We start from the raw sequence: 19299 nt of genomic DNA, 5'->3' as shown, positions 1-19299 counted from the left end.
GATTGTCGGGGAAAATTTTAAACACATGGTCTCTCTTTATCCATTTCTTCCTTCAGGGATCAAAGAAAAACTACAAGCTCAATTTGAGAATACCCAATGGTACCCAATGCAGCGGATAGGTGGTCCTACACCAATTCCATAGTATAACTCATGTAATAGGTGCACGCAGAGAAGGGTAGGGTGGGATTAGGGAGGGTTAGGGTACTTGGAAACAAAGTTGTTAGCTTCAGTCATTGGTATTGCTATATGATTTGCTTAGATGTACTGTTTATATGTGCTCTTATAGTAAATTTAATAAACAGAATTATAAAAAAAAAAGTTATTTCATGGATCACTATTTCAATATATTTTTGGTTCATTGCATGTAAAACAGGAGACAAAACCACAGATGGATTACAGACCATGAATGCTACACCCTTGTACTTTATGGATGTATTTGAAGTGACAATATCCACTCTAAATTGCCGAGATTACTGCAGTTTCAGCTTCCTGGATGCTGTGAATGTGCCGCTGAGTTAGACAAAATACACAGCATAAATCCACAACATTCTCATTCACCATACTGTTCCTTTAATCTGCAACAGAACGCACCCTTATGATTTGCTGTAATCTGCATGCCGGATCATATTAGGTGTATTCTTGAGCTTTTGTGGCCTATTCAACAATTTTTTTTTATTATTCAGTATGAAGAGTATGAAACTGTGATTATTGAAGATCGCTTAGAGAAAGAGAGAGCCCAGCAAAAGAAGAAGCAAGAAAAGATGGAACTCGCAAGTGCAATTAAGGTAATCTATTTGGAGTATGTTAACCCTTTCATTATATTGAACGTAACGGTACATCCTACTTCCAAAGTAATTACTGCAAATGAATGTAACAGGTGCGGCCCCTGCTAGCCAACTGTTCCCATGTAGGGGAGGGTCCCTCTGCGTCAGACGTACAAACACCACGATACCCCAGAAGGAACACTGAAGGATTCAAGCACTTTGGCCAGAGAAGTCATAGATTGCGACAGAGACGAGACCCACTCAGGGGACTTAGGGCACTGGGGTCAGTGTCAGCGAGGGGGGCTCCTGAATGCATTTGGGCTCACAGGCTTTGCAGAGCAGCAAACTCTGAGCTTTTGGAAATGCAGACTGGCGGGGGTTACATGAAGTGAAAAAGACTAAGAGCCTTATGAGGCTTTTTAGGTGCCTGAAGCTGGGACATCATGTACTCCTATGTGCCCCCTTAATCAGGGTTCCCACAGAGGAAAGGATACTGAAAGGGAGAGAGAGCTAATGCAGCGCTCCTTACCCAGGTCCTGTGTCCCAGCCACGAGAATCACACTCCGCGTTGCTATTTGGGCAAGCAGGAGGCTTCCTGAGCATCCGGAGGCCCTGTCAGCTTTGCGACAGGGTGTAGGAAGATGGCCAACGAGATTTCATGGGCAACTCTCGTTCAGAACGAGGAGCGCTGAAAAAGTGGGCGGGGCCACTGGAACGCATCACAGCGGGGGCAGAGCGGGCGCAGAGCTTTGGCCTGTACAAGGCCAAATCCGAGAACTAAATTTTTACCCAGGTCCGAAAAACGCCCCCCCCCGCCAGGAAGTCTGCTGCCTGTGCCCGGACTGCTCAGAGCCCCCCTCCTGGAGAAGTCCTTCGGACGATGTTGCAGGTACCTTCGCTGTAGTGCAGGTACCTCCGTTGTGCAGCTGCTGTCGCTGGTGATTTTGGGACGGTGCAGGGATGTGCATATTTTTTTAATTTTTTTAATTCGTTTATTAATTCAGAATAAAACAAACATTACACAGATTTGCATTTGTCATTGTCAATTACACCATAATATACAAATAATTGCAGAGTTATATCTTATCCACAGTTTACAGAGGTATTACGCTGTGTATGTTAAATCACTTGTACCTTATAAAATACCTATTATATAACTTTAACTACTTAACCTTCTATAGTAAGTCGCCGAAAGGAAAATCATACGTAAATCCTGCTCTGCGAACGGTGCCCCCAAAAACCACTCATCTATCTCCCCACATTTGCATCCAGCCCGTGTAGATAACAGAGTGTGGTGAGAGGAATTCCATCTACCCCAGATCTTTTCAAATTTACCTGGACATCCTCTATTTTGGTATAGTGTTTTTTCATATGGGATAACCAAATTCACCAAATCTATCCAAGCCCTGAGAGTCGGGGGGGAACCACCCATCCATCTTAACGCCAGTACCTTCCTTGCCATGAAAAGTGTTTCTCGAAGGAAGATCCCAGTATAATGATCCCAAGTTTCCGCATCCCACACCCCGAATAAACAGGTCAGCGGCTCAGGTGGGACAGGAATTGACAATAAAGACGTTAGTAATGTCGTCACCTCTTTCCAGAAATGTAGAACTATCGGGCACCTCCAAATCATGTGAATAAAGTCTGCATCACGTGTATGACACCGTAAGCAATCTGATGAGGGGAAGCGACCCATTCTGAAGAGTCGTGTCGGAGTCAAATAAGTTTGGTATATAATATATAACTGGGTCATCTTATTATTCACTGAAGGAGAAACTTTAGTAGGAGACTCCAGAATCTCTTCCCATTCCTCTCCCATTACATCGGGAAGAAGTCCCTCCCACTTCCCTTTGATAGAACTGATGGTGGACCCATCTCCCATAGAAGGGATGTGCATATTTGACGCCTCAAAAAATGCAACATGGTGCGTTCGCCACACACCGCAAAACGATGCATGCTAATGCATCCGCATACAAACGCATCCCAACGCATGTCCCTGCTTACACAATGTAAAATATATGTACGCAAGATGCATGCAGATCTATACGCAGGCATACACTGCGCAGATACGCTAATGTGAACCCGGCCTTATATAGACAGGTGTGTGCCTTTCCAAATCAAGTCCTATCAGTTTAATTAAACATTGCTGGGCTCCAATGAAGGAGTAGAACCATCTCAAGGAGGATCACAAGGAAATGGACAGCATGTGACAAATACGAGTGTCTGAGCAAAGGGTCTGAATACTTATGACCATGTGATATTTCAGGTTTTTATTTTGTATTAAATTTGCAAAAATTTCTACATTTTAAAAGGTGTCTGAATACTTTCCATACCCACTGTATATAGATTAGATTGAGTTTCATAAAACATTTTTAACCCATAACATGAAAATAAGGTTAATGATATAAATTTTTATTACAAAACCTTCAGTTTTACTCAAATCAGTTGATGCAGAAAAGACAAATTTAGCCATTGGGTTCAGATCAGGAGAGATACTTGGCCACTGAATCACTTTCACCCTGTTCATCTTCTGAAATGCAGCAGTGGCCTTAGATGTGATTGTCGTGATGAAAAAAGTGCACAACTACTAAGAGCACAGGTTGATGGTATCAGAGGCAGAACAATTTCCGTTGCAGTGGATGCAACCTGGCCTGAGCGGGAGGGGGGCTGCCGACGCCTATTTCAGCTGGATTGTGCATACTCTGGGTACAGTTCAGCTGAAATGTATTGCAGTGCAGAGACCCTCCTGCTCCCTGCAACACTATACATGCAACTTGCCAATCAGAGCGGTGCTTTGCAGTGACGTCATGCTCCGCCTGTAACAGGCAAGCTAAAGTCGGCTGCCCGCCTCTGCGCTAACTATGGAAGAGGATGCCGCACTTCTTGAGAAGATAAGAATCATTGTTCATTTCTTTTTTTAAATGGAAAAGATTGGCAGTGGCATTACTACTGGAAGGGGCCAAGATGGGGGACATTATTACTGGAAGAGGCCCAGGATAGGGGACTTCCTTACTGGAAGGGACCAGGATGGAGGACATTATACCAGGAAGGGGCCATTATACCGAGGGGCCTAGCATAGGGGACATTGTTACTCAAGGTGACTAAGATGGGGCACATTACTTAAGGTCCCCAGTATAGGGGACATTTTTACTAAATGAGGGACAAATACATATGCCTTTATAGGATCTAGAATACTACAAGGGCCCATATATCTGACCAACAGGTCGGTAATGGCCCAGGTCCAGGATGCACCTGGGCCCATCGGACTCTAGTTCTGCCACTGGATGGTAGCATCTTGTCTTTCAATTTAGAGCAGTACGAGTTCATGATAGCTTCAATGAAATGTAGCTCCCTAATACCAGAAGTACTCATGTGGCCCAACAGAAGGACACTGTTGCCTTTTTCTTTGTACTGCTCACCTTTGCGACACCATACAGTTTTGAAGCCATTAGTTCCAAGAACATTTAGTCTCATTATTCCAGATTAGAGAGTTCCACTCTTCATATTTTTCAGCACGGGTCCTTGCAACTTGAAGATGGGCTTTTTTTCAGTATGGGCCCTAGGAGAGGCTTCCTTCTTGGACGATACGCATGCATGCCATTCCTCTGCAGTATGCGCTGTACTGTGTCATGCAAAACACTCACCCCACTTCGGCTTTCTGTTTCTTTAGGTAACTGCAGTGAACTTGCATGTTGATTTTCTTTACTCCTTATCAGAATATGTCCCTGATTAGATGTTAGACCTGACAGGTAAGACAGATTGCTGAGTGAGATCATACAGCCAGTCTGACTTAAAGGCTGCGGTGTTCCAGAGAAAAACACTATTTTTCGGATTATAAGACGCACTTTTTGCCCCCAAAATTTTGGGTAAAAAATGGGGGTGCGTCTTATAATTCAAATATCCCTTGCCGGCTGCGGTGGAGCGGGGTCCCAGGGTCACTGATGGCGTAAGCAAGAGTGGGGCGATGCTGTTTCCTCAGGCTGGGAGGAAGGGGTGTTCAGAGGTGTGGGGTATCCGACATTCTTTGAAATCCCGGAACCCCTGCACTTCCATGGTTTACATTGCGTTGGACTCCGGGAAAATGGCCACCAGGGGCGGAGCATGCGCAGATGTAAATCTCGGCACTAAGATTTAGGGAGATGAGGTCTTGGCACTGAGATCTCTATCTGCGCCGCCCCGCCGCCATTTTCCCCACAGTCCACCACAAAGTAAATCATGAAAGTGTGGGGGCTCCGGGCTTTCACAAAATGTTGGTGGAGCCCCCGCACCACCAAACACCCCTTCCTCATAGCCTGGGGTCCGCAACATCGTCCCACTCCTGCCTTAGCCACCAGTGACCCTGCTCCACTTCAGCCGCCACCCCTGATAAGCAATAAGACGCAAGGATTATAAGAAACACCATCTATATTAAAAAACATTTCCTATTTTTCTCCCCCAAATTTGGGGTGCATCTTATAATCTGCAAAATACAGTACCTTAAAAGCCTTAGATTGTACAAACCGAGAGCAAGAACTCTCCAAATCCTCCTAATAAAATTGGAGTTTCCGCTCACTTTCTTTGCAGAAAGCTCAGTGATTTAAGCCTCTATTCATTATTGCCTTTGTGCCTGTTTTTTATTCAGTTGTGGGTTTGATTTTTTTGCAAATACTTAATTACGGTATTTTATTTGCACTTTCTTGATGTCTATTTTATATGTGCTCACTTGTTTTATTTTTTTAATTTTCCGCTTTGTAGACAGATAATTGATAAGATGTTTTCACCTGATTCATCAATTGCTAGTTCTTAAAAAGTTTCAAAACTTGGCAGCATTTTACCCCTGACCACCCCCGGTGTATTTTTCAGTATGTCGGCACCAAAAAGACAAAAAACGTTTGATAAAAAAAAAAATATATATATATTTTTTTTAACTCTGCACGAAATTCATGAATTGCCTGGGCAATTTTGAAGAATTTGGAGTGAAAACGGCAATACCACAAGACAAAAAACGAAACGCAGAATGGTAAATCATGCACATACCCTTAGAACTGAAGGGAGCAGTGCTCAGCCAACTATAGCAACAGTTACTACCTCCAAATATAGTATAGTAGAAAGAAAACCAGCAGCTAACAGAATGACTCAAGTGTGAGCACTTGCAAGTTACTGTGACTATTACATGCCCAACAAGGCATGCAGCAGCCTGAGGCTGCAGTGTCACCATGACATTTACGGTACTTTTCAGTTCAGCTTTCATATAAACAGTGAGCCACATAAAAAAAAATATGTATCTGACACTGGCATATAATGAACATGAGTATTATGAGCCAGTCACACACACAAAATGAAAATAAAAATATTTGATTATAATTGACAAAAAATGTCTAGCTTAGGAAAGCTGCAGTGCTGAAAGGACACCTGCAGATGTGTCAGAGTAATAGCTGAAAGCGTTGGCACCTTTGAAATTGTTCCAGAAAATTAAGTATTTCTCCCAGAAAATTATTGCAATTATATGTTTTTTATACATGTTTATTTCCTTTGGGTGTATTGGAACAACACACAAAAAAAAGCAGAAAAAAAGGCAAATTGGACATCATTTTACTCAAAACCCCCAAAATGGTCCAGACCAAATTTTTGGTAAACAACTTTGTTTCAAGCATTTGATGCTTGTTCAGTTTGTGACAAGTAACTGATGTGGTCAATCTCAAAATCACACCTTAAACCAGAAAAAAGGGGAGAAGTTGATTTGAACTTTGCACTGTGTGTGCGACACTTGGCACGAGACCAAGATAGAGCTTTTTGGTAAAACACATCATTCTAATGTTTACCCAAAACGGAATGAGGTCTAAAAAGAAAAGAACATAGTACAGTCAAATATCCGGGAGGTTCAAAGATGTTTTGGGGTTGTTTTGCTGACTATGGCACTGGGTGCCTTGACTATGTGCAAGGCATCATGAAATCTGAAGATTTCCAAAGGATTTTTGGTCACAACGTAGTTCCTAGTGTCGGAACGCTGGGTTTGCGTTCTACATCATGGATCTTGTATGATCCCATGTCATCTATTCGGCATACTATAGTTTATAGTGTACACCTCTGTATATATACGGTACTTGCGTCTTATACCATTTCCAATTTTTTCTTCATAGTCATTACTAGGACAACTCCTTCTCATTCAAGTTTGGCCTTGTTAAAATAAAAACTATACTCGCCTCTGGTGCTGTTCCAGCGGTGTTGGCACTCATGTTCCCGAAGCTCAAGGTAGGTTATGCCAGATGAGCCCTGTGTCCAGTTAGCACCAGCATCACTGTCCCCACCTTCAGACATATTGAACATCAACAGAAAACCAAGGCTACGGCTGACTTCCTCTTGATGTTCGATTTGTCCAAAAGTGGGGACAGTGATGTCAGTGCTGATTGGACGCAGAGGTCACATGATGCAACAACCTCACGTGATCTTTAGGATTGAAAATGCTGACAACACTGGAACAGCGCCAGGAAGGGAGGTGAGCATAGGTGTTATTTTAACGGGGCCAAACATGAGGAATAAGAAAGGGTTGTCCAAGTAGTGGACAACCCCTTTAATACATTGCAATGTTTTGTGAATGTAATTGTTCATACATGTATTACTTTTATTACAGTATTTAAGCCAGTAAGGATGTGAATGGCTTGTGATTTGGGCTTTATGCACAAAAATTTATCCACAAAATGGCTGTAAGAAAAAAAGAACAGAAATATCTACAAACTTATCTGATCACTTTGTTCTAGAAAAATGAAAGCTGAAATCTAGTTGTTGCAAGAACAGTTATTATTCATGAGCTTAATACGTCTATACCAGTGAATGTCAGGACACAAAATGCAGTCATGGGATCAACCAAGGCAATGCAGCCTCAGGCTCGCAGTCTCACATTATGTCCTGAGTCAAGCATGGAAGAAACAACGCTCTGTTACTTCTTGTAGGTCTACATAACCCCATTGGGCGATTTAGGATTCCTTGCAGACAAAGATCGTTGTGACAGAATGTGCCGACTATGCAGAATATGGGCTAATGGGCACAAACATTTAACATGTTAACATTTTGCACAATTGTCTTTTCAGATACAAGCCTGGTGGAGAGGCATAATGGTGCGGAAAGGCCTGGGACCTTACTTGAAAACAAAAAGCAAGAAAGAGAAAGGCAAAAAGGGCAAAGCAAAAAAAGGAGGTAAAAAGAAGAAATGAGTTATTCAGAAGCCTTGAGGGAGGAAAGAATCGATAAATCTAATAAAAGAATTACACTATTAAGTCATGGGATTCTGGTTTACCTATTTTTCAAAGCATAGCAGAAAATCTGGCGTATTGCAGTTTTCACAGCTCAGCAGATGAAAGCTGTACATCTCTTGGTTACTATGGACAATAAATACCGTTCTGATGAGACCATATGTATGTACAATGTTATTACTACGTCATTACCATTTATTCCAGGCCTCAGTTCCTTAGACAAGATATATCACTGGGTTTATTTCAATTTACGGAGACCTACCAGTTTTAGGCGCGTATATAGGTGTATATAATGCCATCACTTCAGATCACTAAAAGGGACTGTCAGCACAGAATGACTGTTCAAACCAAGTACAGGAACTTATGGACTCTTGGCATGTCCACACAGTTCAGTGCATCTTCCCACCTACTTGTTTTCTATTTCCACCGTTCTTTGGCTGTATAAAGCCAGAGCTGTCAATCAAAGAAGAGGGGGCAGTGCAGATAGAGGGAAAACAAGCAGGTGGGAAGATGCACTTAAAAGGAACCTGTCAGCAGGTTTTTGTTATGTAATTTGAATACAGCAGGAGATAGAGGCTGAAACACAGAATTCAAGGAAGTGTCACTTGTCAAAAAGTGTACTGTTTACTAACTGTGAAGGATTTATCACTAAGAAATTAAAATTGTCAGACTAGTAGCAATCAAGCACCTCACTATTTATGGACTTTGTACATGGAGAGCCTGGTGTGGGCGGGGTTAGCTGTGGTGTGGGCGGGGTTAGCTTCCTCTGCTCTGCTTCATTCTAAATCGAAAAGCTCTGATTGTGCGAGAACAGCCGCACACAGTAATCTAAGTGATACATCGTTGGATTCAGCTTCTCATTACCTAAATCATGCTGCTCTTAGATGAGGCAACAAAAACTTGCTGACAGATTCCCTTAAAATTTTCGGCCACAACAAAGGTGCACGAAGCGCCTGTACTTTGTTTGAACAGTCATTCTGCAGAAATCTGCAGTAAGGCCACTGGCCAGGATCTTCAGCCATGTTGCAAGAACAGAAATATGCGCTAAATAAACTTGTGTGAAACTAGTATAGAGAAATCCCCATGACCAACAAAAACTAATTGGTTTATATCGACAGGAGATAAAAGGCAGAAAACAGCAGATGACGTGTTTGAAAAGGTACATTTTATTCAGCTTACCACTTGTATCACACTTTGTCAGGTAAAGAACAGCAACAGTAGACAACTGGGAAGAAACCACTAGATGTACAGACAAATATATCATTTTTAACCATCTTAAAAATATGGAATGTATTTACAACAATTAACAAACCTTGTGAACCGTGTAATGTTTACAAACTTCATATTCCCTGTCCATCTGTACATTTTACATTCCGCACTCTAATGCAAATATCAACTGAAAGCGTGGCGAGTGGGTCGTAGCTTTCGGGGATCAGTTCCCCACCACATAGATGTGTATGTGTCTGCATAACTGTGGATTTACTGGACAGGTTAATAGTCAGTTGTCAGCCAACAATAGCATATACAGCAAATGGGTTGTCCAGGACTAGACGGCCTATTCTTCTCTGCAGATACAGAGCCATACTTGCCAATGGTCTACGTCATATATTGCAGGTTATCCCATGTGGATAGGACTGGGCTGCAATATTTGGCACAATCCACAGAAGTGTGGCACTGGTCTTGCAGAAAATAAACTTAGGTCATATTAAATTACAGTGCCAAGTTATTTAGGAAACCCTCATAAGTAAGGCCTCTTTCACACTTCAGTCTTTTGGCGTCAGTTTGAATCCGCCATTTTCGTCAAATAGCGGATCCGCCATTTTTTTTTGGCGGATCCGCTATTTTCCCATATACTTGCATTAGCGACGGATTGTGGTGGATGGTCGTCCGTTCCATCCGCCATGTGACGGATCCGTCGAGATTTGGCGGACGTCATCTTGACATTGACAGACATTATAACGTTTTTTGTCTGCGCCGAAATGGCGGTTCGCGGTTCCATAGAATGGCCGACGGATCCGTCGCGACCGTCATTTTGGCGGATCCGTCGCCCCAATCCGCTTTTTCAATTGCGCATGCTCCAAAAGGTAGATACTTTTCCCAGACAACCCCCAAGTAACGGATCCGTAAAAAAAAACGGATCCGTTAGAACCGTTTTCTCAACAATTGTGACGGATCTGTCGATCAGTCACTGTGTCGGAGCAGACTGACGCCAAACAACTGAAGTGTGAAAGAAGCCTAAGGAGGGCAAATAAAAAAGTGCTCGTCTTAGTAGAAGTCTCTAAAGAAAACGTGTACATTCCATTACTGGCCAATCATCACGTGGCAGACTAGTACAGACAGCTTTACTAATCGGATAATTGCTTGTGCAAAGGTTTTTTGTTTTTTTTATGTGCTCTATCCAACAGGCTCCCAAGATTTAGGCTATGTTCACATGCAGCATTTTTTTCTGCAGCCAGGACCTGCTTTCTTGGCAGTAAAAACGCTGACAGTTTTATGGGGGTTTTTTTGCAGCGTCGTTTGGGTGTGGATTATGTGTGTGCTTTGTCTACAGTATGTTTCATAAAGTTAGTTTTTATTCACCAAAAACATGTTTTGCATTTTTTTGCATCATTTTTACACACTGTTTCTATGGGTGAAAAAATGCTGGAAGAATTGACATGCAGCAGATTTACATAAAAACAAAACAAAAAAACAGCACTTCTCACATTGTCAGGAAAAAAAAAAACAAGTGTGTGCATGAGACATGTGAAGTCTTCCGGTACTGTAAAAAGCAGCTGAAACTTTGCATAAAAATTGCTGCACGTAGCCCTAGAGGCAGTTTTTTTAGTTTTTTTTTAAATGAACAAAAAGTAGGAGTGGAGTTTAAATGAAGAAATAATGGAAAGCATTATAAGTCCTTTATTAAAACTTTCCTTGAGCAACAAAAAAAATGCCTGAAATTGTTATAGTGTGATCTGGGTATAAGACGATGAAAAAAAAAAAAAAAAAATTTATATGCCTTTGTTCAGATCAGGTTCGGCTTTATAATGTGGCTCAAATGCTAGAAAAATCTGTGAACATATGTGCATAGCATAGTGTAAAGCCCTGTATATCCATCAGGAATATAGTTCAGCCATACTACAGGGTGGAGCGCGGTAATTTGCTGATTTGGGAATGAAATTAAAAAAATTTGATCATTAGAAAAATTTATTTTATATTTTAATTATACTGAACAGTAATGGAATTTTTAAATTACATGGTTTTAAATAGTGTATCTGGCAAATGTCGACCTTCGCTATCCACACACTGCTGCATACGTTTTCTGACGTTTTCATGAACTCTAACAAGCATGTCCACTGGTATTCTGCCAATTTCAGCTTCAATATTGTTCCTTAGGTCTTCCAAGGTGTTGGGACGGTTGATATACACCTTAGACCAGGTAACCCCAAAGGAAAAAATCGCATGGGGCTAAATCTGGTGAGCGTGCTGGCCAGTTCACATCTCCCCTCAAAGAGATAAGCCGTCCAGGAAACATTTGCCTCAAACAATTCATGGTAACCCTCGCTGTGTGTGCAGTGGCACCATCCTGTTGGAACCATGTATCCTCTAGTTCCATTGCCTCAAGAGCCGGCTGAAAATAATCCTGTATCATTTACGAGTACCGTTCGGAGTTCACAGTTATGGCACGACCGTTATCCTGAAAAAAGTAAAGACCAATGATGCCTACTCGTGATATGGCGCACCACACAGTGACGCGGTCCGAATGCAGAGGTCTCTCGTGAACTTCTCTGGGGTTTGTTTCACTCCAGTAACGCATATTTTGTTTGTTTACACACCCACTGAGGTGAAAATGTGCCTCATCAGAAAAAAACACAATTGCGTCACGGGGTATCGTTGCTAACATGTCTTCACAAGAGGTCCGCCGTGTCAAATAGTCCCGTGCTGACAATTGTTGGACCACGCACATTTTATACGGGTGAAAATTCAGTTCATCATGAAGAATCCGGTGGAGAGAACGTCTTGAAATGCCAAGAGCAAATGATTGCTTCCGAGCAGAGCGTTTCGGAGATTGCAGTACTGCTGCTCTAACTCTCTCGATGTTTTGTGGTGTTGTAATCCTTCTCTCAGGTCCCCTTCGTACACATGACACATTCCCTGCTGTTCTGAATGCATTCACCCAATTTACAATTGATTGCCGTCCAGGAACACGTCCGCGTGGAGGAACAGCGAATTGTAAACGAAAAGCACGCTGCACTGCAATGATCGAGTGGGCATTTGAAAAATACGCTTCAACACAAAATGACCTCTCCTCACGTGTCCACTGCATGATGGCAACTGAAAGGCGGAGGAATACAAATCTCCCATCAGCCACTGTAAGCCACACCCACTCTCCCCTCTCTTCGACCGACAGTGCCGCCACAGCATGCAGTGCAAAAAAGCAAATTACCGCGCTCCACCCTGTATAACCTGTGTTATGTTCTCTCTTAACCCCTCAAATCTGACTTATGTCACTTAATGTGGTAATGACTCTGGAATATTTCAGCATATCCCAGTAATGGAGACTGCTTTTTCATGGCATATTATATTTTATGACAATGGTAAATTTAGGGCGATATATTTAGCATTTATTTATTAAAAAAAAAAAAAAAATTAGATTGACAAATTTCTAAAAAATTACCAATTTTAAAACCTTGAATCATAATCCCTTTTAATCCAGATAGTCACACCACACAAAAACATTAATAAATAACATTTCCCTTAGGTCTGCTTTACATCTGCACCATTTGTACAATGTTATTTTATTAGGATGCTAGAAGATTTAAAATTGTGGCAGTCATTTTTCATTTTTTCAATGAAATTTACTAAAAAAAATTTTATAGGGACCTATTCAGTTTTGCAGTAACTTTGGAGAGTCCTCAGTATTGGAAAAACCCCCAAACTGATATTTTAATAACAGCACCCCTCAGTATACTCAAAGCTGCTGTCAGGTAGTTTATTAACCCTTCAGGTGATTGTCAGGAATTAATGTAAAGTGGCATGACAAGAAAGAAAAAATGTAATTTTTACCACCTAAATGTTTCTAACTTCTGAACAGGCTGCTATATCCGGCAGACTCTTAGGCCATTATTTTCAATTTCAAACATCAGGACCACACAATCATGATTAAAGAGGGAGCCCCCACACTCTGTTAACCATCTAGATGCCATAGTCACTATTTACAGCAGCATCTAAAAGGTTAAACGGCCATGGTCGGTGAAAACACAGATTGTGACTGAAGCAGCAGAATATCAACTATATTGTACAGCTGACAGCAGCTGTATATTCATCTGTCAGGCGGTGCTATTCACTTATGTCTCAGGTCAGTTTTAAGTTGTATTGGTGGTGATTAAGGGGTTAAGATGCATCTGTACTAAGTAAAAAAAATGGATTATTACAATTTTCAATACACTTTAAAAAAAAATATGCAGACACATACCACCTGAATACCAAATGGACATTTTTGGCATATTTTAGATCAATTGGAGCTAAAGGGAACCTGTCATGTGAAAAAACGCTATTAACATGTAGATATGGGGTTAATCTGCAAGTTAATAGCGTTCTGAAGCCGTGTGGCCGGCACACTGGAAGCCCAGCTTCCAAGAGAAAATTAACCTTATTCCTCCCAGCAACATCGGATCAGTACTAATGCACCACAGCGCTGGCTGTCAGTCAAAGCCGGGAAGTGGTTACAGCCATAGTTACTGAAGCCACATCTCTATGACTGAAAGCCGGATGCTGCTAGCAGGAATAAAGTTCATTTCTTCCCGGTAGCTGGGCTTTCAGCGAGACAGAAACATGGCTTCGGAACACTATTGACCTGCCGATTAACCCCATAGCTTAACAGTGATGTTTGACAGAACAGGTTCTGTTTAAAGCATACTAGGAGCATTGAAGGCATGTACATGAAACATAGGCATAACATTTGATATAAAAATAGCATAAAGCCAGTCAAACATTTTACAATGCAGAATTAAAAATTCTGCACATCTTTTATAAAAGTGGCATCATTTTTTGCAATACATTTTATGACTTTTCTGCAACATTTCACTTGATAAACATGAGACAGTCAAGTGTTATACCGTTCACTACAGACTGCAGTTGCAAAAGCAATTTTAGGGATAGACTACAGGGATTCAGAAGATTTTGTTTGGTCCTAATTATATACATTTTAATGTTAATTTTAATGTTAACTAAATCGCTTTCAAACATTTTAGTGGGGCATTTTGTTTTAGTAGATGGGCTGTCACTTAGGACTCCCATCTATGTGCTAGCTACACTGTGTGCAGAATTATTAGGCAAGTTGTATTTTAGAGGATTATTTTTATTATTGATCAACAACTATGTTCTCAATCAACCAAAAGACTCAAATATCAAAGCCTAATATTTTTGGAAGTTGGAGTGTTTTTTTTTTTATTTGGCTATCTTAGGAGGATATCTGTTTGTGCAGGTAACTATTACTGTGCAGAATTATTAGGCAACTTAATAAAAACCAAATATATTCCTATCTCACTTGTTTATTTTCACCAGGTAAACCAATATAACTGCACAAAATTTAGAAATAAACATTTCTGACATGCAAAAACAAAACCACCAAAAATGAGTGACCAATATAGCCACCTTTCTTTATGATGACACTCAACAGCCTTCCATCCATAGATTCTGTCAGTTGCTTGATCCGTTTACCATCAACATTGCGGTCAGCAGCCACCACAGCCTCCCAGACACTGTTCCGAGAGGAGGACTGTTTTCCCTCCCTGTAGATCTCAAATTTTATGAGGGACCACAGGTTCTCTATGGGGTTCAGATCAGGTGAACAAGGGGGCCATGTCAATATTTTTTCTTCTTTGAGACCTTTACTGGCCAGCCCCGCTGTGGAGTAGTGGGAGGCAAGTGATGGAGCATTGTCCTGCATGAAAATCATGTTTTTCTTCAACGATGCCAACTTCTTCCTGTACCACTGCTTGAAGAAGTTGTCTTCCGGAAACTGGCCGTAGGTCTGGGAGTTGAGCTTCACTCCATACTCAACCCGAAAAGGTCCCACAAGTTCATCTTTGATGATACCAGCCCATACCAGTACCCCACCTCCACCTTGCTGGTGTCTGAGTTAGAGTGGAGCTCTCTGCCCTTTACTGGTCCAGCCTCTGGCCCATCCATCTGGCCCATCAAGAGTAACTCTCATTTCATCAGTCCATAAAACCTTTGAAAAGTCAGTCTTAAGATATTTCTTGGCCCAGTCTTGATGTTTTATCTTATGTTTCTTGTTCAAAGGTGGTCGTTTTTCAGCCTTCCTTACCTTGGCCATGTCCCTGCGTATCGCACACCTTGTGCTTTTTGTTACTCCAGTAACGTTGCAGCTCTGAAATACGGCAAAACTGGTGGCAAATGGCATCTTGGCAGCTTCATGCTTGATTTTCCTCAATTCATGGGCAGTTATTTTGTGCCTTTTTAGCCCAACACGCAACTTGCGACCCTGTTGGCTATTTGCCATGAAACGCTTGATTGTTCGGTGATCACGCTTCAAAAGTTTGGCAATTTCAAGACTGCTGCATCCCTTTGCAAGACATCTCACAATTTTGGACTTTTCAGAGCCCGTCAAATCTCTTCTGACCCATTTTGCCCAAGGAAAGGAAGTTGCCTAATAATTAAGCACACCTTATATAGGGTTTTTATGTCATTAGACAACACCCCTCCTCATTACAGAGATGCACATCACCTGATTTACTTAATTGGAAGTTGGCTCTCAAGACTGAACAGCTTGGAGTAGGACAACATGTATAAAAAGTATCATGTGATCAAAATACAACTTGCCTAATAATTCTGCACACAGTGTATATAACGAGCTCTGGACCCAGAATATTTGGGCATTGCAAGGAAAGCCCATTTATTTCATTCAGGCAATATCAGACAGAGCCTATTTACAAGAATGGTTCTGAAAAAAAAATCAATCTAGTTTTACACAACTCCTGTTATTGCACAGTGTAGGTGTAATGGTGCCACATATTTTGATTGGTGATGTCCTACCTTTTTCAGTGAGTACCCGCATCTATAAATTAACAATTAAAACCTATGGGGCTCAACCTAGAAGAATGGCCATCCAAAATATGTTTAAAGATCAATGCAAACACAGAGTGGGCATAAGTCCCTGCAGCAAGTAGGGAAAGACATGATTGCCATCAGTGACAAAATCTACAAGAAACAGCCGCTGTTCAACAATTAAAAATTGTGGATTATTTTGTACTTAAAAAAAAAAAAAATTACAATTGGAAATCAATTTGCCAAAAAAAAAAAATTCCACAAAAATATATTACATCAACAAATTTCCAATAAAAGTAATCTCTTACAGTTATATCCTATAGACAGACATTTAGCATACTAATATAGTTAAATCTACAGATAAAGCATCTGAATTTGAAATCATTTACAAGGCTTGGTAGTATGTGTAGGGCAATATATGAAGTCGGGTACACGTTTTTGTATAAAAGTAAAGAGATTTACGGTAAAATAACAGTAAAATACTACTCGTAGTATGGAGGTCCAAATTATGTACCAACAGTTACTTTGCGTGTATTCTGTAATAACCATTAGGCCATGTTCACACGATCCTTTTTTTGATCCTTTTTTTGATCCTTTTTTATTCAGGTCCTGATTTGGAAAACCCGCAGTGCAAAACTGCACTGCTGATTTTCCTGCAGTTTCTTCTGCAGATTCCTCTGCGGGTTTTCAACAGCACTTTCCTATTGGTGCCTGTTGAAAACAGGAGCTGAATCCGCAGAAAGAAGTGACATGGTACTTCTTTTTTTCTGCAGGCAAATCCTCGCGGATTTGCCTGAGAAAAAAAGGATAGTGGGCACAGCGGTTTTTGTTTTCCATAGAGTAACATTGGACTGTACCCTGCATGGAAAAAGGACCTGAAAAAAAAAGGATCAAAAAAAGGATCGTGTGAACATAGCCTTATGGGTATATGTGGCATGATGTACAAAATCAACATGCAGATATCATCTGTTAGAGACTAAATAAGCACTAAATAAGCAAAAAGAATCTTCTAGTAACGTCCAGATCCTATTCACTGACAATACAGAAAAGTATCGCAAGAGAATAAGTCTTAATATTTACATCACTTGAACTTCTAAGCATTATAGTATAAAGAAACATTCAATGAAGAAAAGACAAGAAATGGATTCCAGCAGAATGAACAGGAACTCCATTCTCAAATCTTTATGCAAGGCTTTCCTCCCTTTAGTGGGATCCTTTCTAATTTAAGGCTATCAAATATGGAACAGGCAATGGACCTTTATTATTGGTATGGACAAGGCCATAAAGGTACATGTAGGGCTGGGAGTAGATCCTTCTAACACAAAATAAATGCACTTTTCTCTTCCTGTGGGGACACATTAGGTTTACATTCCCTTTTATTAGGCTTTCCATTTGTACACTGCCAAAAAATCTTTTACCATTTGGAGCTTAAGAGATCTCAAGCAGTGATGGTGGAATTATATATAGAATATTAAAAATAATATTACATTAAATGGTAAGAGAGTTTGAGCTTTATTCAAAACTAAAACTTTAAGTCCCCTTTGAAATGCGCATAATTTTTCTAAACCATTTATGTAAAAGTCTACAAGCAGAAATTACAGGAGCTACAAATACCTTCTAGATCATGGTCACACATAGTATACCGTAATCATAAGAAAACCGAATAATACGATGACTGTGTATGGCTCAAGTCTTTGGGGTTAAAAATAGAGATCCATTTAAAAAAAAAAGAAACAATTATGATTTTCCATTACCAAATGTAGTCAGTCAGGTTTAGACATTGTATCTAGCCAATCTTTGGAAAATTCTAGTGTATGGTTAGATCGCAATGCTCCGAGCGACAAGACTACTTTCATTTTCTTCTGTATGGTCAAGTCAGTTGCAATACAGACATTCAGTCTATTAGGTTAGCCCTAATCTCCTATAAAAGTTTTATGTTATTTTTTAAGAGACGACCGGTGTGCAATGTAATATTTACAACATTATGAGGCTCCGAATACCAACTATTGGCGACATCAAACTCTTTTCTGTAAATGTGTTCACTGTGACCAAAGACTGGAATTTCCAAAGCTTAAAAAGATAAAAATAAAATAAATAAAAGCATAAATTAAAAAAAAAAAAAACACAAAAAAATTGCTCCACCAAGTCGCAAGTCAAGGAATTCAAATTCCAAGAACATAAGGTTAACAAGTCCACAAGTCCATACAGGAAAAGTCACTTTATAAGTCAGTTAAAATGTTGTATTTTATGTTCAACTTCTGCAAATGAAACCAAGGAAAGGTTGTGTGCACAGTGGCTTTCATTCACTTACAATAGTCGGTAATGTTCAGATGCCGGGCCTCCAGAGAAGAGCGGAATGGTGCGTTGCTTTATTACCTTGATATTCCCAGCACATTAGCTACAAACACTCGGTGCAGAATGTATGCATTAGATTGTTCAGGGAATTCCTCAGGGACACTGCAGACTTCCTTTCATTGGGATAAACAATAAAAGGATCTTGCCATAGGTGGGAACAAGGAAAATAAAATAAATAACTTGTCCCTTTGCAGGGTTTTGGATCTGCTTTCCATTCTCTTGGTGTCAGTTATGCACAGAACAGTTGAATATTGCACTTCTTTCTGTTTTATAGCCCTTTTATTGGATGGGCATGATTGATAATTACATTTTTAGAAAGTGCTTATACCATTGATAATGAATGAAGAACGTAGGGTGAGCGCTAAAAAGTTTTTGTTTTTAAAATTCAATTAAAACCCTTTGTGAACAAAATTGGAACATATGTGTGTAAAAATCCCCACTTGTTAAAAGTCCGTGATTGTTTTCGGTGGGCCCTTTAGTGAAAGCAGGATGCTGAAGTGGTACACAAAGTGAGGAGCCTTTGGATCCCATGCCATTCACACACTAGTGGGGGAAAGTGGTTTGGGTGGTGCAAGATCCAGCAAGGCCTGCACTGTTCCTGCTACTTCCACTAATCCAGTCTCTTCGAGGATGTGCGGAGGCAGGCACAAACGTTCCTGGACATGAAAGTGAGAGGAAGGGGGGTATTTGAACGAGAGGAGGAAAAACAGAAGGGGAGGAAGAAAAAAAGAAGGAGGGGGAAAAAAGGCAAACAAAAAATTATAAAAATAACAGTATACTCAGAATAATGATATCATTTAGCAGATGTCTAGGCCGGTAGGCAAATATATACCTTCTAAAATAATAGGCTATGAAGAATATCTATGAAGTTCAAGAATGTGTAGTGTATGGAAAAATTA

The 19299-nt window shown here is 40.6% G+C and overlaps 2 protein-coding genes across 6 annotated transcripts in view; one reads left to right on the top strand and one right to left on the bottom strand.

Annotated features, from left to right (window-relative positions):
* DRC9 (dynein regulatory complex subunit 9) overlaps nt 1-19299 on the top strand; it is a 115745-nt gene that overhangs the window by 29590 nt on the left and 66856 nt on the right. The window contains exons 9-11 of one of the 3 annotated variants that reach the window (XM_077290164.1): nt 684-785; nt 7832-7937; nt 9112-9152. In XM_077290164.1, coding sequence (XP_077146279.1) covers nt 684-785; nt 7832-7937; nt 9112-9152 — 249 coding nt within the window. Of the gene's footprint in view, nt 1-683; nt 786-7831; nt 8154-9111; nt 9153-19299 lie in introns of those variants that run through there. The other 2 variants (XM_077290165.1, XM_077290166.1) reach the window with 2 other exon arrangements.
* LRCH3 (leucine rich repeats and calponin homology domain containing 3) overlaps nt 14429-19299 on the bottom strand; it is a 116162-nt gene continuing 111291 nt past the window's right edge. Inside the window, exon 20 of one of the 3 annotated variants that reach the window (XM_077290163.1) lies at nt 14429-19056. In XM_077290163.1, the coding sequence (XP_077146278.1) occupies nt 18937-19056 (120 nt within the window). In that variant the 3' untranslated portion in view covers nt 14429-18936. The remainder of the gene's footprint in view (nt 19057-19299) is intronic. The other 2 variants (XM_077290162.1, XM_077290160.1) reach the window with 2 other exon arrangements.

This window comes from Ranitomeya variabilis, chromosome 2, assembly GCF_051348905.1.
Source record: "Ranitomeya variabilis isolate aRanVar5 chromosome 2, aRanVar5.hap1, whole genome shotgun sequence".
NCBI lineage: Eukaryota > Metazoa > Chordata > Amphibia > Anura > Dendrobatidae > Ranitomeya > Ranitomeya variabilis.
The sequence above is the reverse complement of the archived record's forward strand: the minus strand, read 5'-3'. Positions and strand labels throughout refer to the sequence as shown.